This window comes from Rhododendron vialii, chromosome 7a (assembly GCF_030253575.1).
Source record: "Rhododendron vialii isolate Sample 1 chromosome 7a, ASM3025357v1".
Classification (NCBI taxonomy): Eukaryota; Viridiplantae; Streptophyta; class Magnoliopsida; order Ericales; family Ericaceae; genus Rhododendron; species Rhododendron vialii.
Window position 1 is genome coordinate 4,307,506 of NC_080563.1, and position 21,463 is coordinate 4,328,968.

The 21,463-nt window shown below is 37.3% G+C and overlaps 2 protein-coding genes and 1 long non-coding RNA gene across 5 annotated transcripts; 2 read left to right on the forward strand and 1 right to left on the reverse strand.

Moving 5' to 3' along the window:
• Positions 1-2,340: 2,340 nt before the first annotated feature.
• On the forward strand, positions 2,341-7,605 carry LOC131331960 (ras-related protein RABH1b). The gene is made up of 6 exons (XM_058365941.1): positions 2,341-2,675; positions 4,275-4,345; positions 5,541-5,629; positions 5,715-5,826; positions 6,347-6,437; positions 7,192-7,605. The coding sequence occupies exons 1-6, from the start codon at positions 2,559-2,561 to the stop codon at positions 7,336-7,338; spliced, it is 627 nt and encodes a 208-aa protein (XP_058221924.1). The 5' UTR covers positions 2,341-2,558; the 3' UTR covers positions 7,339-7,605.
• Positions 7,606-8,638: 1,033 nt separating this feature from the next.
• LOC131333596 (probable purine permease 11) lies at positions 8,639-12,121 on the forward strand. Of its 3 annotated transcripts, none has more exons than XM_058368199.1 (2): positions 8,639-8,843; positions 10,771-12,121. In XM_058368199.1, the coding sequence occupies exons 1-2, from the start codon at positions 8,837-8,839 to the stop codon at positions 11,862-11,864; spliced, it is 1,101 nt and encodes a 366-aa protein (XP_058224182.1). In that variant the 5' UTR covers positions 8,639-8,836; the 3' UTR covers positions 11,865-12,121. The 3 variants fall into 3 exon arrangements, with proteins under 3 accessions (XP_058224182.1, XP_058224183.1, XP_058224184.1); XM_058368200.1 differs by having other exon boundaries at positions 8,827-8,921; XM_058368201.1 differs by lacking the exon at positions 8,639-8,843 and adding an exon at positions 8,893-8,915.
• Positions 12,122-20,096: 7,975 nt separating this feature from the next.
• LOC131334099 (uncharacterized) lies at positions 20,097-20,955 on the reverse strand. The gene is made up of 4 exons (XR_009202049.1): positions 20,807-20,955; positions 20,611-20,731; positions 20,356-20,521; positions 20,097-20,244 (listed from the first exon to the last, which is right to left on the reverse strand). It is a non-coding gene; the product is annotated as an uncharacterized LOC131334099 (long non-coding RNA).
• Positions 20,956-21,463: the final 508 nt, after the last annotated feature.

Here is a 21,463-nt window from a genome sequence, read left to right on the forward strand (position 1 = left end):
TGGATTAACACAATTAAAGTAGAGTATATTACTGTGGATTAAGACAAAGGATGCCAGCTTGTAAAGCCATGAGCTTGTTTAGCGCTGGACCTGGAGTTGTTTTTTTGGACATGTGGCGCAACTCACGGTAAAAAAAAAAAATTTTAAAAAGAAGAAAAAGTAGAAGAAGTTGATTTTAAGGGAAAAGTCCACTTTACCCCCTCATAGTTTGGGGCTTGTACGGACCACCAGCCTGACTTTTGAACATAACCACAAACCCCTCTTTGTTTTTTTGTTTTTTTTTTAAATGGCAAAAAGTTTATTAGAAGACGTGATAGGGTACATCAAGTGGGGGAGGGGAGGGAGATCCAACCAAAGATTGGACAAACACCTAATAGAGCAAAGCCCTACAATCTAAGGGCGAAATGCCTGAACTTCTAAGGGTTTAAATGTGCCCAGATCAATCACATATAGCTCAAAAAAAAGGCCGAACAATGCCCAGATATGAAAAATAAGCCCAAACTAGCCAAATCCATACAAAGTATGAGCCAAGCCCATCCAAAAGGCCCAAAACTACAGTCACCTCCGCCCCCTGCTGTCGACCAATCCCCCCAAGTAACCAAACCACCACCATCAACGAACACCCAAACCTGACCGTGTCAAAAACTCCACCAATTTCTGGAGTCATTCGCACATGCAACTCCGTCACAAGGAACATAAAAAGTCTATAATGTCCCTTCTTTTCCCCCCTTTTTCTTTTAAAGGGTTATGCCCTGTTGTTTTAATCGGTCGATTTCATACTCCATTGGACCATCGCTCTGTGTAAGTATAATACAAACTTCCATTCCACTCATAAAATTGGTTATATGAATACTTTGATTATTAGGAATGTATATCCATTTTCTTTATTGATTATATCGACAAATTAACTTATTTCCATAACTCTACATGTCCCTCTCTCTCTCTCCACACATACACACGTATACTTGCATTGCATATTGATTGCTTAAAATTTGTCTCTGAACTCAATACAGAGTTTTGAGATTCAATTGCAACTCTACTTCCATCAGATAGCAACAAGATTGAGAAAAGAAGAGAGTAGTCTGTTGTGGAAAATGAGGAGGTGAGGCAAAGGGATGGCTTACTTTGGGCCGTGGTGGGAGATAGAGAAAATAAGAAGATGATACTAGTATGTTTGGTAATTAGAAAGACATGTAAAAGTAATACCATAATTTTCCGACATGCGCACCCCATCTCAGAAATAGGTGCATGTAGTTAATTTATGAGAAACCGGTACCCCTAACTTCACCGTTCCGGACCAAATACCAGCCGGTACCGGCGTACCGGACAACCCATTTTTCCGAGCGCGCGAGGTCTCTCATTGGGTCCTCATTTACAAGTCCATTAGTATGCAAAGTCATTTAAGATGGAAAAGAGTTTTGTAACTAGGTAATGTGGGATAAGATGCAAACACATAGGTATTTTATAATGAAATTGCATAGTATAAGGGATTTTTTTGAATTATGATTATATATAATTATTATATATATTGTAGTTGCGATAAATTTGAAACGGTACCCAGTATCTGACAGGTACCGATACATACCGTACCAGTAAAAATACCGGTACCCTGGCTGGTACGATATTCAGAACATTGGTTGCGTGTGGTTGTTCAAAAGTTTGGGAGATAATCCGCCCGACCCCAAACCATAATGTGGTGAAGTAGACGTTTTCCTTGATTTAAACCATATCGATCTTTTCTCAGTTGTCCTTTTTTTTTTGTTTTATGGGGAATTGCAATTGAAGCAATTCTGTTACAGGGAAGAATTTTCATCTTTGGAAATTAATTAGTTTTGTTACAGACTTACAAGGGAAGAATTTTCTTCCTTGTTTTTTTTACAATTCAAAAATATTTTTCAAAATTGTTTTTCTATATTTTTTTTACTTTCAATATTTCTCCATCTATCTCTCTTCACTTATTATCTCTACTATTTTTTCAATTATTTTTTCAAACACCAATCCAAACATAGCATTCTGTCTAGACAAACATAAGTTCCGCTATTTTTGTAGAATTTTTGGAATTTTTACGTTTTGTCATTATTTTTTTTTCGTGTTCGTTGGTTTTACGTTTAATTTTTCTGAATTATTGATTCGCTAGATTGGAAAAATAAAAAAATTATAACTCTTACTCAAATATTTTTTAAAATATCTAAAATAAAATTCATAAATTTTGAAGAGATAAATCAATAATTTAAAAAAATTAAACACAAAACTAATAAATATAAGAAAAACTTGAATAAAGACGAAAAAAAAGAAGCCTCGCAACTTAATTATTTACAGACGTCACGTCACGTGCAACAAAGCACAAAGCCGTTTTGTTTCCGTCGGCGTTCCTCCCTCCTTCGAAACCTCTTCATTCCCTTTACGCGCAAAACCAATCTCTCTCTCTCTAAGGATCCGTCTGTGTACGACGGCGGATCACAACCATTCCGAAGCCCACCCCAAGCACATCGAATTTCCCGGCGAGATCTCGGCGCTACACAACCCGATCCGCCTCATTATTCGGGTAGATCCAAGTGATGGCTCCGGTTTCAGCCCTCGCCAAGTACAAGCTCGTGTTCCTGGGCGATCAATCCGTCGGAAAAACCAGCATCATCACCCGATTCATGTACGACAAGTTCGATAACACGTACCAGGTATATGAATACAAACGTATTCGTTATATATGTTGAACGAGAATTATTTAGTTCTTGCTTGCGTGTGTCAGTATGGATCTGTTTGGTTCAGCATTGTATTCGCTCGAGTTTAGGTTAGGGATGATAAAACTAACCAAACGTGCTCGAGTTGGGTTTGAAAACCTAACAAGCTACTTCGCCATGAGCTTTAATCGGGTCGATCATGGACTGAACTCGAGTTGCTTCAGTTTTTCAAACATCATAAGTAGAACAAGCCGTGCTGGTAGCTTGTTCGAGCTTGATAGCTTCAAAAACATATTCAAGCTTGGTTTGCTACCTAAACAAACTGATCTCAAACGAGCGAACACGAGCTTGAGCGATTTGGTTTCTTTATCAGCCTTTAGCTGATTCTTGATCTTCGATTGCCAATTATTGGCGTTTTGTTGTGTACTTATGAATTCTCGGTTGGTTAATGGGAAGATACGAGAAAAAACCCGGGAAACTTATGAGTTTAATTATGCTGAAAATTATCTTTTATGATTGTTAATGCAGATTTCCACGTTGTTAAGCTTGCTTGTTTTTGAAAAGACGGCTCTATAGTTCTGACAAGATCTTTAATATACTCTTAGGAATTTTCACAAGATTTGGTCTTAGGTAATCTACGGCCAAGTGGGATGCATTTTTTTCTATGAGCAATGCTATGGACGCATATGGATGTGCACGTATCCGCATTTAGATGTGTCCGGAATGGTCAATGCATGTGGATCCAACACAATTGATGTGAAGCCCACACACATCAGATGGTTTTAGACACATCTGCGTGTCCGAATCTGTGCTTATTCATTTGTTTCCGTATCATCTTTGATTTTTTATCTACATATGCTGCTTGGGCGCATGTATAGTTTCAATAGAGAGCAACAAAATCAGGATGGACGCTTGGTCCTTGCGACCACCTAAGACCTGGTGAACGAACCTTTTCTAGTTTTCTTTGCAACCCAAAAGTTTAAGTAGTTTGTAGAATGAGCTTGACAATCTGTATCAAGCTAGCCAACAAATAATTAAAATGCTTGCATGTGGGGAGATAAACTCAGGATTCAAAACATAGGGATCACTATGGAACAAAGTCCACTGGTGACAAAAACAAAAGGGGAGCCAAATATTTGGAGAGTTTTACCCAGAATAAACTATACAAAGTTGAACCAATTGGCATTAGTTGGGATATCCTATAGATTACATAGAACAAACTCTTTGTTGGCTTAGAGAGTGAGATGGAAGACAAGTCTCTGACGACATTCCCCTGCATGTGCCAAACCTCACGGGCGTAAAAATGCAATTACCCTTATTTATTTTTACAATTGAAATTGGAAAGGATTCATTATATCTTACTGTAGTCGGTTCTTTCTCTAATTTGTTTTATCTGATTTGGTTAAGAGTTAATGTAGCAACTCTAGCATTTTTCTTCCATAATCACAAATTGACATTGGATATTTTGTGAGCGGAATTAGTAAGTCTCCTTGTGTATATCTTGTTAGGTGTTAGTAACACTAAAATATGTTTTTACTGGTATGTCTTTTTTCCTTTTTCTCATTTGCACTTATCCACCATAAAATTTTGATTCAGGCTACTATTGGCATCGACTTTCTATCAAAGACCATGTATCTGGAAGATCGTACAGTACGATTACAGCTCTGGTAAGCGATGCAGTTCCTTCTATTTGTATTTGCTAGAGTATGTTTGCTTGCACAAGAGCAGATATATGAGTTTAATTGAACTTGCAATTAGACAGTGTTGTGTGGTGCAATAGATATTATTGGGATTTAGATTGACCTTTTACACTCGCTCTCGGGAGGAGAGGATGAATTTAGATGAAATGAGCTGATTGCCCGGGCCATGTTCTTTTTCTTTTCTTTTTCTGTTTGTGTTGATAGAAATTCTAAGCGACTTGAGATGGCGGTGCAAAGGTTGATATGACATCACTAAATTCAGATAAAAACTTCGGACAGCTTTTTCTATTCCAATCTTCTTTCTCTATTGGAGTGTATCGCCGGGACTCCTACTTGTGTAGCTTGTACTACTGTATATTATGTTATTAGATACGTGCTCTGTCATGGCTTCATGATGTTAATGTGATTAAACAGGTGGTCAGATACATCCTAGATTCCTAGTTTATGTGAACCATGTTAATATTGTCTTTTAACACTTCAGAAGGATGTGTTTTTTATCAGTTCTTCTGAACCTATATTTGATGTGCACAAGTAGCTAGCTAAAAGCTTAACATAATGAATCTCAAGGTGTGTTTGAGACATCAACTTATTCAAGGCAAGATCAGGATGTTCAACCAGCAATGTGTTTAAAAAATTCGGACAGCATGCATTAGGGGTAGAATTGTCAAGTGCCAGGAGATGGTAATTAGCAATTTGCATGTATTCGTTGCTTGACAGATTATTGCTTTGTTGAAGCATGTTTTTTGTGAGGTTCTATGATACAGTGATTAACAACTTTTCCTAGTAGTTGTTACCGGTTAGTTGATTTATTGTTCAATGCTTATCCTGCTAGGTTTTCCACTTTGTTGTGTTTTTGACATTCTGATGGGCTTGATGCCCACTTTTTAGTACCAATTTCTAGCAATATAACACTGCTGCTTTTCTTATTTGGCTCTTTGCAATTAGAAGATAGTTGAAACTCTGCCCCAGAGGTTGCCTGGTAGTAATAGATTTCTTCTGTTGCTTTGGTAGAATAGCCATTGATAGGCTAGCATTTGATATTAACTCATGTTGCCTTTTTATGGTGTGATCGCTAATGTTGATAATGAAAAAAATGGTACATTGAACTCAGACATGATTAGTTTCTGAAATTTGTTTCACTTTGTATGCTGTTTGTTTACAGGGATACTGCTGGTCAAGAAAGGTTTAGGAGTCTTATTCCAAGTTATATTAGGGACTCCTCTGTTGCAGTTATTGTGTATGATGTTGCAAGTATGCATTTCCCCCCTATCTTTGCAAGTGTGATCCACATGTATAAATAAGTTTATTTATATGTGTTTTTTGTGCTTTTTCTTAGGCAGGCAATCATTCTTAAACACCGCAAAATGGATTGAGGAGGTTCGCACTGAGCGAGGGAGTGATGTTATAATTGTCCTTGTGGGCAATAAAACTGACCTTGTTGACAAAAGGTAATGATTGACAGTCCTTGTTTTAGATTATCCTGATTCCTGAACTAGTCGGTTATCTACTTTCCTAGTGGTTTCTCTACTTAGTGATTTTGACTTCAAGTATGTATTCCTAGGACAGAATGGAGAAACTTAGATATACACCCCTTGAGATTTCTAACGAATGTATTGACTCCCTCATGTGCATAAAATTCCACCCTGCCCCCTGAGGTTTACAGTTGCATAACACATAGTGTCATCTGCCCCGTCTTTTCCCATTATGTTTTCAGCTGTAGAGCTTTATTACTTGAATCCCGCCAATGTTCAGAGGAGAAGCTTAATCCAATTTTGCCCCAAGGTATAGAAGGGACGCAGATGACATTAGTCTATATGCCAGAGCACTCCCATTTCCGCAAGTAGTCATCAATATATACGAGCAATAATATACTGATTGCTTCTGCAACAGCCCATCTTGTCATCTTTTCTTTTCGCCCAGATCCTATAATTTGTTGCTCACGTTTGTCATCTTGTGATTGATCCATAGACAAGTCTCGATAGAGGAAGCAGAAGCCAAAGCTCGTGACATGAATGTTATGTTCATAGAAACCAGTGCGAAGGCTGGCTTCAACATAAAGGTATGCTATTAGGATGTTATTATTTCGTACAAATGCTGTTGGCTAGATTAATGAAATGCAAGTATGTGTGTCAATGTTAATGCCCTATCCTCTGTCTGCTTCTTTTAGTACTTCAACGTAATGCTTACTTGCATTCTAATCATGCTGCTATTTGGTATTTGTAGCCCCAAACTTTATTCTTTTAAGATTGCCATGATCATCACCATCTCTGTTGGTTTTGAGTCAGGAAAATATTTGAACATACTACTTCACATTCAATGGTAGACACTAGAAGGCATATTGAATAAAGCTTACGGTACGTTTGATGGATGTGGATTCTAAATTCAGGATTTTCTGATCATTTTCAGTAAAAACAAAAGAGCTTGTGCTTGTGAAACTAGAGTGGAAAATGGATTAGAGATGTGTTTTGTTTGGTTCCTTGTATAACTACAATCCTTAACATGAAGGATTTCAAATCACTCTTCTTATTTAGTTCTTTCAAATCCATCATCATAGAGCTCTCAAATTTAATGTTGGAATCCAGAGGGAAGCTATCAAATGAAAATTGAGCTATTCTCATCTCATTGTGTAAGAATGTGGAATACCTTCATTTGAAATCCATGTCTATCGAAACGAGCATTATTTCTTCTCATTTGCAAGCGTTTCTGACTTCTGAGTCATATGTTCTTGTTTCATTCACTATTGGGTATGGTGTATCGGAGATCATCATTTTGTTGGCTAATTGTCAATTAACAAGAACACACCCTTTTCCCAGGCATTATTTCGGAAGATTGCTGCAGCCCTACCTGGAATGGAAACACTATCTTCAACAAAGCAAGAAGACATGGTTGATGTAAATCTCAAGTCCAGCAACCCTAATGCATCTGTGTCTCAACAACAGTCCGGAGGATGTGCCTGTTGAGGATTGTTGTGTCATTATCTGTAAAGCTCTTCTCGTGATAACATTATAAATTTTGGGTTTTGTTGTTTTTTTGAAGTTCAACTCGAACAGGTAGTTATGATTGCAGTCAAACCGGTCCGAACCTTTGTCAAGTGTTGTCAGTGTGATTCTCGTGGGATGATTAGTGAGAATGAGCGAATGACTATTATTTTGTCGAGGTTTCATGTTAAGCACCTGTCCGGATTCCGTTCAGCTTTATTAATGAAATTTTGGGTTCGATTTGTCGCACGATTGAGACGGATATGAGAATTTGATCTCATCTGTATCATATGGGATCGATCCGTTATATCGAGCTATTAGTTGTCGCTTCTCAATTGAGTTGATGCCATGTGCATAAAGACCACAAAACGTCTGACGTATGACTTGTTTCCGATCAACGTCTCAGCTTGCGTATGATTTGCAATTTGGTTGTAACGTAATTAAGCCGGTAGAAGTACATGCCAAAGGAGCAAAATGCGAACGAATCAATCCAAACGGATCGAGGTTTTTTTGCTATTGCAAATGTGAACGAATTCCACTGTACAAAGGGATTGCGCATTTTTAAATAATTAAACGTCTCAAATACAAGTCAAATGAAGCGAAACAAAGTATATCCTGAAATTTTTCCATGTGCCCAAATAAAAAAGCATTATATCTTTTTCTTTTCTTTTTTTCTAAGCAAAGAAAGAAAGAAGCAATTCATGGGGCCACTTTTTTTGTCATCCAAAGCTGACTTTGGGCATGCAAACACAAGCCGCTTTGACTACTAATGAGTGATCAGTTTATTGGGTAAATAATTGGAGTTTCTCACATAATGTTTGGTTGAAGTTTTCGTGGTCGCGTAGAGCGGCTAACTATAAACTTTAGCGTTCATAACACTCGATAGTACGTTAATTTTTTTATCTCAATTAAAGTGAAGCGAAATCTCGTACATATGGTTGTATGATGTTAATAACAATATTCCGTGAGGAATATGCAAAATATGCCAAGTAAGTTACATGCATATATATATATATATATATATCGGGAGCGGTTTCAGGGACAACTAATTAGACACCTAAAAAAACACCTTATAGTTTTCGATCAAATTTTAATGATTCGAGCCGCAATGTGATCAGAATGTGATTTTAAGGGTATCTGTGAAGCACTATGAATGGAGTATTATTGAGTGGAGTAGTTGCAAATTAGCGTTAAAATTTTCCTAATTTCTATCCTAATCATGCTTACTTACTTTCTTCTTGTTCACAGACATATTCGATAGTTAATTTTAATGCGGCAGATTATTAGATACTCCGTAGATAATAAAAGGCCCACAACTTCTCTCTCCTTTTCTCATTCCTCTCGTCCTCGTAGGATTCCAATTCGCACCCCACCGCCGTTGAGGGTCTCAACTCCCAATTATTACGGAGTAGTATCAACCAAATCTCCTGTTCTTCTCTTTCGAGGGCTCTCTCGTACCTATCTTTCTTCGCTTCAAAACATGCCAGGTCTCTCTCTCTCTCTCTCTCTCTCTCTCTCTCTCTCTCTCTTCCGCCGGGGAAGACTCAAATGATTGATGGGTATCGGTATATAATGACTTCTGTCACTATTCGGTGTTTGGGTTGTACCTATGATTAGATTTCTCTCAATGCTATGCACCTGCATCTTGTTTCTAATCTGCATGACTACTTTGGTCACATGTTATTCGGATTCAGGAGTTTTTAGAAGTGGTGTTCCATTGAATTCTGTATCTTGTTTTTTTCTTTTTCTTTTTTTCCCCATGTGTGCAGCGAAAGGGGCAAGTTAAAATCCTGATTATGTTCAGTCCAATAACAGCATACTTTAACACCAATGGAATCTCTGATGACAGATTCCCACTTAGTGATTTACTACCTCAAAGCGCTTGTTTTTTCTTTTGCTCTGAGAAAGTCAGTGCCGTTAGTTGTAGTTTGCAAGGTTTGAACTCTAGTCAAATGCATGGGAGTACATGACGCCTACCTCAAAGCTCTTGTTGGAAGTACAGGGGCAGGAATTCGAACAATTTGCTTATCTGACATCCATTAGTATGCTAACAATGATTAGTAAGAATTTGGCTATAAAGAGTTATCAGCTAGACAGTCACTTGATTTGCAAGTTATGGAACATGTATATATGTTTAGGTTGCTTGGAGTAAACTACTTGCAAATGTGGATAGGGATTTGCTTCATCAGGAATATTGTTTTGTGTTTGAAAAAGCATGGTTTTGCATATGCAGTAGCTCTCATTGTGAAGGGGGACAACCCTGGTGTCAAGTATTGAAAAGCCGCAAACCATGTTTGTGAGGTACTTAGAAGAAACGAAGAACTATTAGTTGACTGACATGCATGTTAATTAACAGAAAGATTGCGGGTATCAAGGTTGTTGTCGATCATTATTAAGACATTGAGTAAAATTTAGCTACAGACTACAGTTTTCTTCTATAAGAATGAGAAAGATGAAAGCCCCCATAGTATGTTGGCATAGACTACCTCATTATGAGATGGAACTCAACGAATGTAAGGCGCCCCTTGAGGCTTGAGCATACAAGTGTTCAGCACGTTATTGCAGACTCCATGGTAAAAGGATTGTCGATATTACAATATAAAGGCTATGGTGCAATCTGCATCTAGGATTTGTTAGCGCATACAGGGTTTGTTAGGTCATTCAGGAATTCATTAGTTACTTACCAGGGCAGTTGGTTTTTGTAGGTGTTGGTATGACTGTAGGATCTTACAATTTATTGGTGGGGACTTCTATTAGCAATCATCTTGTTTTTTGGTTTCTTAAGCGCTGGCCTCTGGAAACACGCAATTAATGTGACTGGAGTAATGCTTTTTTCACAAACGTGTAAGTCGTTGAAAGAAGTTGAGGGTGATTTTGGCGTTGAAAGATCATGCAACATTTATAGTTAGACCCTTTGGAATGATTGTTCCTTTGTAAGAATTATAGATCTAGACTAAGCTATTCTTATTTTGGTAGGTGGCCTGTAGGTCTTAACATATTTTGCAATTGCATATGGTGATGTATTCGTGGAGGGGTGTGTATAGAGCCGCTAATGATAACCTGTTAAGTATTTTAAGATTTTGAAGAATTCAATCAAAGATACTGAGTACTAGCAGAGATCCTATTGTGTTAAATCTTCCTAGGCATGGGCAACTACTTTTCTACCTTGTGAAAGCAATGCCCATTTACAACTTCTGTATATTCAATGCAGATTGGTGTTCCAAGCAACTCAATATACGACAGAAGTTATCTGCATTTCCTTATTGTTGTAGCTGTGAATAAAGTTTGTTGTTCCTGTTGTTCTCTCTGATTCCAATTACAGCCTTGATCTGTGTTTCTGTGCGAAATGATAATGTATGAGCTGCCTTTGTTTAGGGATTATAATGCGTTCCCCCGTTTCTTAACCACTCGCAGATTATCAAGAGCCAATATTGATAGAAGATGGAACTTCAACTCTCCCACCGCTATTCTTCAAGCTTAAGCACTGGCAATGGTGGTTTTTGGTCGTTCTTAATGTACTTTTTATTGTCGCTGGTCAAGCTGCTGCTGTCATTCTTGGAAGATTTTACTATGATCAGGGTGGAAATAGCAAATGGATGGCTACCCTTGTCCAAACTGCTGCTTTCCCAATTGTCCTCATCCCATATTTTTTTCTCCATTCCTCTAAAGGCCCTCTGTCTGCTTCTCCTTCTCCTCCACTGAAGACTATTTTCTTACTTTACTTTGTTCTTGGAGTAGTTATTGCGGGTGATAACATGCTTTATTCCATTGGACTATTATACCTAGCCGCCTCTACTTATTCCCTCATTTGTGCTACTCAATTGGCTTTTAATGCAGTCTTCTCTTTCTTTATCAATAATCAGAAGTTCACTGCACTAATTATGAACTCTGTGGTTGTCCTTTCGCTATCCGCCTCTCTCCTTGCTGTAAACGATGAATCTGATGCGCCATCCGGAGTCTCTCGATCAAAATACATCCTTGGATTTTTAGCTACTGTTGGAGCTTCTGCACTATACTCTCTTCTCCTTTCCCTTATACAGCTTTCATTCCAGAAGGTTTTGAAAAAGGAAACGTTTTCCGTGGTGTTGGAAATGCAAATTTTCACGTCACTCGTTGCCACTTGTGTTTGTATGGTTGGCCTTTTCGCAAGTGGTGAGTGGAAAACTTTACACGGAGAAATGGATGGATTTGGTAAGGGGAGAGTTGCTTATGTGATGACTTTGGTGTGGACAGCTGTGGCTTGGCAAATTTGCGGAATTGGTGTCGTGGGTTTGATTTTCGTCGTCTCTTCTCTGTTTTCAAATGTCATCAGCACTTTATCTTTGGCTATTACTCCCATTGCTGCTGTGATAGTCTTTCATGACAAGATGAATGGTGTAAAGATTATTGCTTTGCTTCTAGCTCTTTGGGGTTTTGCCTCTTATATCTATCAGAACTATCTTGATGATCTTAAGGCAAAGAAAACAGAAAAAGAGGTCAATGAGGCCTCCAGCAATTCAAACTGTTGATTTTTTGTTGGCGGCTTCGAGAAAATGCTGAGAACTTGATTGGTTAGAATTGTTACTCTCTCTCTCTCTCAATTTGTAACATACGCCATTTTTTATCATTTAGTAATAGCTTTTGTGTATCATAGGGCTTTCATTATCTTTGTCACTTAATAAATTATAGAGGAGATTTGTTCATGATACGTATTTCTGTGGAAAACTATCCATGTCTATTATGGGGATCTGGTTTTTTTTTTCGGTTATGAAGTATTTTCATGTGTCGTGTCTCTGGTGTTTGAATTAGGCCCCTTTTGTCTTCATTTGCATTTAACTGGAGCTTCTGCTCCAACATTTATCTTGCTTACTATCATCTCTCTTTAAGTACTGGGATGTGCGACGAGTAGTCAAAGCAGCTTAATTTCGATGTTCGCTCTTTTCTAAGTGGTCGCAACTTGCAGCTCAATTTCGATGTTCGCACTTTTCTACGCTGTCACAACTTTGAACCCGCTTGCGGTAGTAGTCATGTATACTAAATGCCATGCTGGAGATGTTTATTACTACTCTAGTAGGCTATAGTGCCTTGGAGTGGGAGTAAAAACCTGTGGGCGGCTGATCCTTTTTGAGATCCGCCATATAGTCTCTATGGGTTATGGTCACATACAGGGAAGGTAGCTAAGCCGGTTGCTCTCTCCCCCACCCTTTTTTTTGGCCGATCGAAAACAAAAGAAAAAAGATATGTAAGCTAAGAATGCCAATGTCTGATGTCTCCCATCAAAGAAAACAAAAAAACAGATTACCAATATGTTCGCAAAGATGAAGGATCATGCAAATGGAGACCTGGGCTTCTAGCCTAATGGCCTTGTACTTGCACTTGGTTGCTGGGAGGTTCAGGGTTAGAGCTCACGAAGCAGCGTTTGACTTCTATATATGGGAAAAAGGTCAAGCAAATTTGGGGAAGAAAGAAGGAACGGATTCTCTCTAGTCTATGATGGTCCAATCTTGTTAGTGGGTCTTTCGTAGATCTACTTTTTTTTTTTTTATCCGCTTCGTAGATCTACTTTGATGATTCAAACCGTTGATTTTTCAGAACTTATTGACCATGCCAAACAAATTCATTGATTAGATACATTTTGATTTATCAAGAAACCAACACCAGTTTAGTGAGTTGGTCTTGAGTTGAAAAAAAAAAAAGAAAAAAAAAGGCAAAAGGAATACGGACATGTATCTAGGAGAACATCAATGTTAAGGTGACCACATGTTAGATATCACGTGAGTTGTTATTCCTGCATTGGTAAGAAACATGGCAGATGGGGCCCATTCTATCCGTACATGAAAAACAACTCACATGGTATCTAAAACATGGTCTCACCATAGTATTTATAGGAGAAACAACCTCTCGAATGTTACGTACCCCAAAAAAAAAAAAAACCCTCTCGAATGTTACTAAAAACATTACAATGATATTTCTATTTGAAAAGGCAACATCAATAGAAAGGTTAATCACTGTGATCTGATTTAGAAACCTAAAGTCCAGCTCATATGATTGGATTCCTCTATATTGCAGCCAAAAGAACAGAAACAAAACCAAATATTTCCCCACTTTTCACTGATATTGAAGTTTGATATCGGCCAATTATGAATCATCTTGTTTTCAAAGCATGGTTTTTTATTTTATCTGCTCAACTGATTATCCCTCAGTAGAATATCGTAATAACGGATTTGTAAGGATGGCGGAGGGGTGGGTTTCAATCACCAGCCGTCATGGTCGTGGAATTGGGGTCTTATGCTATGTTTGGATGACAACTTTGAAAAATTTGAAAAGAATTTTTGGGGTAATGATGGAGAGAGAAAGTAGGGTAGTAATTGGAGATAGAGGTAATGAGTGGAGAGATATAGGGAGAGAAATAAGAGTAATGATTAAAGATAATGAGAGTAATAATTAGAAGTACGAATAATGAATATTTTTTGAGTTGGAAAATTTTTCAAGTTATGAAGCCATTTCGGTTTTCCTTTCCGGTCTTTGCGCCCGGAGCCTGCCATGGCAACGGGGGCTTGTCTCGGAGTCTTCTCCTTTGCTTTTGGTTCGAGGAATCGCTACCCCCCTCAGTCGACGGTGCCCTGTTTCCTTGTCCGAAGCCAGCCGGCGGGTGGGCGGGCTTATTGGATAGCAGTCCAAGGGATCGATTTCTTCGCCTTCTTGCTTGACTGCCTGTCTGATTTACAAGGCGTTTTGGTCGCTGCCTCAGATTCAGACTTCGCCATCCGGAGGCATCTTTGTGCCTTGTATCCTATCTTCTCTACGTCGGCCTTGGATCAGTGCAGTAACACAAAGAGAGCTATGTGCTCGTTTTAGGACACTTTAATCCCTTGTTTTGCTGCTTTGTGCTCAATGTTTATCTTTATTTTTCCCGGTTTGGCTTTTTCCTTTATCTCTGTATTTGGATGGAAATTTTGTAGACGTCGGAAGACATTTTTTTATGAAGTTATTGCCTCGTGGATAAATAAATATATAAAAACTTGGGATTCACCAGGTGGTGAAGACCCGAGATTTATGGGTTTGCTTAAAATCAAATTTAATGATTTATTTGCCATCAACTCTTGAGGCCACCTCACTTCTACACAAGAGTGTGAAACGGCTATGAGAAGGAGCTATAAGGATCAATACGAGGTGTCAACACAAGTTGGTCTGAGACATTCTGCATTGCTAAAAAATGTTAGTGGATTGTGCCTTGGTCCAAACATCTATAGTGGAACGGAAGACTAATTTTCTAAAGATTTTCTTGGGGGAGATTTCTCTAAAAAAATGCCCCCATCAAACATTCAGAATATAAATTCAATTCGAAAAAACAAATGGAATTTTGATTAATTTGATCATGTATCCATGGACATACCTTGTACGTATCCACCAAAAGTGTAAACTACAACCAACAAAAAAAAAGAAGTAAAATCTACACCAACTAGTTTGACTTTCTTGATAATACGTGACATTGTCAACCTTAAATTTTGCAGAAGGACAAGAAATGCAGACCATGTTTTAACCTCTAACCATTGTGGATCCAATTATTTTATTGATTTCCCATCTTAATAGCCTAGCCATGTGACAAATTTCCAGCTCACCTTTAAAGAATTCATCGAATCTGTACCTAATTTTGACAGATTATCTGGTTTTGAATTAGTTTAAGGGATTAACAATTAATTTCTTGCTTGTGCTTTTAAACTAAGAAGACAAGATAATCTGTTTGCAAGATACACTGCACATGCTCTGCTGGTGGGCTGAATGTTTGTCAACAAGATGGCTTGTTAATTAGCAGAGGTTTGCCTGGTCGTCAATTTCAGGACCCTGACGAGGTGCGTGTAAGCTGATTCGAACATCTGGTTATTGAAAATAAGATTGCCCGTTAATTAGTTTACTACTTTTTTTTTCCTCCCACAAGATTAACATTTTCATTTAATAGTAATGTTTCTCCAGAGATCAAACTCAATGTGAGTATTAACATTGTTCATTTCCCTTTCAATATTGATCACCTTTGTTTCTTCTTGCCTTTCAGGTGGAATTTCTCGTCTTTCTCGTCTCCTTTTTGGTTTTGGTTTAGTAGTACTATTAAACTAGAACTTTGCCGACGTTAATGATTGGCATCTCCACCTTCTTTCGAGACACCCGTGATTAAGTTTTTACAGAGCGCGATCTCGGCTATCAACTCTTTTCCGAAAAAATTTCATTAGAATTTTGACCGTTCAAAACTAAAACGGATGGGCGAAATTGAGCGGCTCACAGAGGCTCCGTGAATAAGTTTCTCCCTTTGTCCATTTCCATGCATGCCAGTACACTAAAAAAATTGGGTCGTAATTGGGTTGGGCTAGATCGTTCAGTTTGTCTACTCAAACCCTAACTTGATTCGAATCCTTCGTAGTACAAAGTAGGATTTAAAAGCATATCACACTCACAAAATTGTAATCCGTATGTTGTTAGTTTCACTTATCGAATCACTCGGAAGCATATTACACTCCTAAGTCAAGGCCTTTACTTAACAACTGGTTAAGTATTTTTTGAACTAAAGATGATGTATTATGAGAGAATGACCTGTTTCCGACTGATAATGGAAAAAAAAAAATAATGTAACTATGAAGATGCCATCGCAATTCCTTTTGCTTGGCTAGCTCTTCGTAAGAACAATTTAATGTCTCGTCTTTTTTTTTTTTTCTTTTGGCTAGCTATTCGTAAGAACATTAATGTCTCTTCTTCTTTTTTCTTTTTTCATTTTATTTATTTGAGTGGTTTTTCCTATTGTTGAAAGAAACAAAATTAACCCCAACCATCACAACTCCTCTTTTCCTTTCCCCTTCCCTCCCCTCCCCCTTGGTGGGTTCCATATCCGTGTACGGCGGCGGGAGGGGAAAACTATAGTACTATTCCACTATCTTTCTTTGTTTTTTCCTTGTTTTCTTCTGTCTCTCTAGATCAACGACTTGTTGTTTGATCTGTGAGAGTTTTGTCTCTCGTTTTACGAGAGTTATTAGTTTCGTCTTTGGATGAATTTTGTCTATAGATCGGGTTCTCTCAATTGAGGTTATTTCACAATGATATATGTGCTTCAGCGTTCTATCCCTATACGATGTCTTTGGTGGGGCAACTCGTGGCAGATCTGTAGTTCTTGGGAGTTCATTAGTGCATTCGTACTTAGTTGGAGTGCATCTAATCGTCTGGGTATTTGGTGTCTTTTGTCCTTAACTTTGCACTTTTTCTCGTTTGAGACTCCTAATTAGATGTTGGACAGTTTAGAAGTGTCGTTGTTGTTGCGTCATGCCTGAGTAATGATAAAAGACATTGATTGCCTTATAATTTACTCGTTTTATATTTGTTAGACGATTAGTTTGGCTTTGTCCAAATTTTTTGTAATTATCTCTATTTTGTAAGTGCCGCTAGATATTTATCAATATAATCTTCTCATTTTTTACGGAAAAAAAAAGAAACCACTTGAACATGCTCATTTTTTTACAACGCTGCTACTCACACAGCAGTTACGCATAGATTTTGTACACAAATTCGCCGTGGAGTCTATTACAGATCTAAACCATTTATTAAATGTAAAATATTCTTTCAAGGGTCCTTGTAAAAAATCAGCTTAATTCCATACATATAGATACTCGATCCAATAATTTAAGTTTTCATTTCGATTCTAGGATAATGAAAAGTTATATGATTGGATCGAGTAACTACAAGTATTGGATTGAGCAAAATTTTCGCAGAGGCCCTTGAAAAAATAATTTATATTTAATGTATGATTTGGATCATTTGTATGAAATCTGTAATGGGCTCCACACAAAAATCTGTGCACAGATTCTGTGCATTTCTGTTGTGTGAGTATCGTTATTGAGCGATTTATGGACACGGAAAAAGTCTAACAAACGCGTAGGCATCATTTGTTGAACACCATTAAATCAAAACTCAAAGAAGTCAAACTTCGGGGTTGGAGAAGTTGTTAAGGCAAATGACTTAAGAAGTTTGTTCATCTCAAAGTTTCAGGTTCAAAATTTCTCAGATGTTGTCAAGTATCAACTATAACTCATTTGATGCTCTGTCTTCAATTTAGGCTCCGTTTCGGAAACCTTCTTAAAAAATAAGTATTTATTTTGCCACTTCTCATTCAAAAATAATAAAAAGGGTCATTCCACAAAACCCAAATAAAAAGTTCCTTTTACATTTTCAAACTCAAAAATAATGTAAATGAAAAAAAAATTCAATTTTTTTTGCACCGTATTAAAGATCTTAATGAGATCTATCAAACAAGATCCATAGTGATAGAAAAATTATTTGCGTAAACACATGATTTTTGAGCTTGAAGTTGCCTTATACAAAAAATAAGGCTGTTGTTATGATAATGGGCGCCGGTAGAGGGAAATCGTACGGACGGCCGCGCCGGGCCATCTCCGGCCACCGGACGGCCGATCCGAGCCGTCCAAAATTTTTTTTTAAAAAAACCGAGGGGTCCTACGCGGGAATCAAAGGCATCCGATGTGTGTAGGGTGCTTAATTCGAGCACCCCTTTTTCGTGTATATATGATGATCATATATACACGGTCATATATACACGGAAAAGGGGTGCTCGGATCAAACACCCTACACATCTTGGATGCCGTTGATTCCCGCGTCGGCCCCCTCGGATTTTTTTTATAGAATTTTTGGACGGCCCGGCACGTCCGTCGGTACGATTTCCCTCCCCGGCGCCTATTGGTACTTATATAAATTCTTCAGAAATAAGCATCTCCTCCTTATTTTTGTGGAACAAGCCGTATTATTGAACAAAAAATAAGTTCTTATTCTATTTCTGAAACAGAGCCTTAGAACCCTTCAGGTGGCTCTGTCCGGACACTTGAGTTATAAAAGAAAAAAACTCAAATGAGTCAGAAATGAGTAAAAAGGCTGGTAACTAGGTAACTAGTGTCACTGTCTAGTCTAGCATAAGCTCTAAATTTACACTTTTAAAAAGATAGAGTATCCATGGTACACGGATACCAATATGAAATCAAATTTTCCAAGAGAATTCTCCAAGTCGGCTTGAAATAGCATGCTTGTAGCTTTGATGTGACTGCTGTTATGGCATTTTTCATTCACAAGTTGATCAACGGTACTACGTTCACCGCTCAACCTCACACCATCCGTGTCGGCGGATTATTTATTTATTTTTTAAATCCGGACTATCAAAAAGATTGAAAACGGTAGGGGAGGAGGTGAATTTTGAGCGGCGAGCGTAGACTTTCTGAACACCAACCAAACGCAATCTAGCTACAAAATCACCTATATATTTTATATTTACAAATAACAACGGGGAGTGATTTTACCACTCTCTTTTTGTTAATGTCACTCCTATTTGTGTCTTGATTAGATGATTTATTTTATGAGAGAAGATAAATGACATTAACAAAAAGGGAGAGTGGCAATATCAATTTCCATAACAATAATGGGGGAAGTTAATTAGTGCCGGCAAATACCACTAGTAGTTGGGATAACTTATGTCGACCATTTGTAGCGGGTAGCTAATACGAATTGTACACATATGGAGAGATTAATTTGGGTTGACGAGAATCTATCTATGATTTTATAGAATGAGTAGTAACTCCACTGGAGTAATAGTGAAGAAGACTAATCAATAGCTAGCATATATCTTCTGCCTAATAAAACATAATGGTGTAGGGTCCACACAAATACAAATTAAAAGAAGGGCTGAGATTGATTTGATTAAAGAGATGAGGAGTACGTGCTTTCTAACTCTCTTAAGAAAGTGTCCACACTCTGTCAAATATTTTACAAAAATACCATTAGTTCTTTTCACCCACTGGTCATCAACTTTTGTTGTTTGGATCAAAAAAAAAAACAGCACTGTCTTTTGGGTGTCTCCTCTCTCTCTCTCTATTCTGCGCATCCCCATGCTTCTCGAAATCATTCCCACCGCCATCGTAAACTCAACTCATTCTCCATTACAACAGCGTTTTCCGCCCGCCGCGTATCTCCTCCTTATAAGTTTGCACCTACAATCTCTCTCTCGATCGTAGCTTCATTTTTCGAATCTCCACCCATTGTCTAATACCATGTTGGTGAGTAATCAGTTCCTTTAAAAGAAGAAAAAAACAAACAAAAAGGGGAGACTACATGGGGGAAAAGAAAACCTAAAACAATGTGTTGATAATTGAGGAAGGTTTTTGTTAATTTACTTGATAAGATTGGGTGAGAGATCACGTAGTTGTTGATATTTTTATTTTGTGGTATTTGAGAATTTGGGTCATTACACTTTTTGGGGGAAGAAATTGCGGAAGTAAATGTGTAGAGAAAATTTTTGGATTTCAGGCAATACAACTCCATACCAACTCTGTTAGTTATAATATGCTCAAAGTGTGGTCAAATTCTAACTATGTTCATGTGAGGAATGAGTGTGTATAAAAAAGAGCAATTAGTTGAAATTCTTGAGGTTGTATTAATAACACTTCAATTTCTGCATTGTTTTTGAAAAGTGATTTTGGGAGGTGAAGAAAAAATAGAATTGTTACAATTTAATTAGTACTAGCGAATGCCCGTGCCTGAAGGCACGGCGCAACATATTTGGAATACAACTAAAGATATTTGTGGAACAATGAGCAAAAGGAGGGCATGTTAAAAAAATGGGTAGGAACAAATTAAACTTTGGAATATGTGCAGGACAATTCGAGATGCAAATAATATTCAAGTTTGACACAAATTTTCAAAATCAATAAATCACCCAACACACGTAATAAAAATTAACTACGTCAAACCAAATATATTCTTGTAAAACTTAACCTAACAAATAAAATGTCATTATCAAATTTTCAATGTCTTAAAAAAGCTCTTATCACGATGAATCCAATGTCTCTTTGCCAGTTCTCGATTTCCCTACATAAATAAGATTAAGAATTATTAAATTCATCGCAAATAAATATGAACTGGAAATTAAATGAAAATGACAACTTATCACCCCTACAATAATTTAAATCGTTTTATTACCTTTGAAAATATGCCAACACTCTTCTGACCAATCAACTTTTAATACAAAAGTCACCACGGGAGCACAATGGTCAACGCATCCAAACTTTGGAGCAGGAATAATAAACACGTATGGACATTCATTAAATTGAGAAATGTAGTCTTTGAGCATTTGCGCCCCATTATCCTGACAGAACATCACAAATAAATGTATTAATATATTATTTTAATTCTATATACAGTGTAATTTATATATATAGTTTTTTTAGTATTTACTTTTAACATTAATTTCTTCAGATATGAAGGGACACATTGTAAGATGAATTATGCCTTCGTGTCCTTTACCAAGAGTTCCATTGAGCCAGTGGAGTCTTTTACAACCATCTTTGCATTATACCTACAATAAATGCAAATAAGTTGTATGTGTTACGTATAAGTTGTATTACTCATTAAAGATGTGTGGATTGATTACCTGGTTACAGTCTACACATCTTCTCTACCACAATGTTTACACATAAACCAGCCGTACTGATTGTCAACTTGGTTATAGCATGTATTGCATAAATCAATCCATAGATGTTCAACATATATTTTTTCAATGCGGCCAATAACGCGATAATAGTTTACCTACAATAAAACTTCAAGTGTAGTTATATAATGATGCATGCCCAAATATTAACCATGAAATCATGTAGGGAAAAATCTTACATTGGTTCGAAACGCAAATTGGTTTATTCGAATTCTCTTGGCATTTGAAATTATTAATGCCTGTGGGAGCGAAAATCTATGTGTGCGGTTCTATGTTACTGACTTTTGTGCATTTTCATCTTTTGCAAACCTAGATAAGCACGATTTTTTTAGAACAACTAATCAAACAAAAAATACTAATCTCCATATAGGTAAAGACTAAAAAAATTGCAGTACCTTGAATTTAAGCTCAACGCAAGAATTCTCTAAATATATTTCTTGTGATCTTTTCTGTAGTAAAATAATAGAAAGTAAGAAGATGGTAGAATAAACAACAAAAGAAAGTAAGAAGATGGTAGAATAAACAACAAAGTTAGGATTAACGCAAAAGACCCATGCAAGGTTGTCAAAAAAAAAAAATTTCTCGCACACTCATATTTTT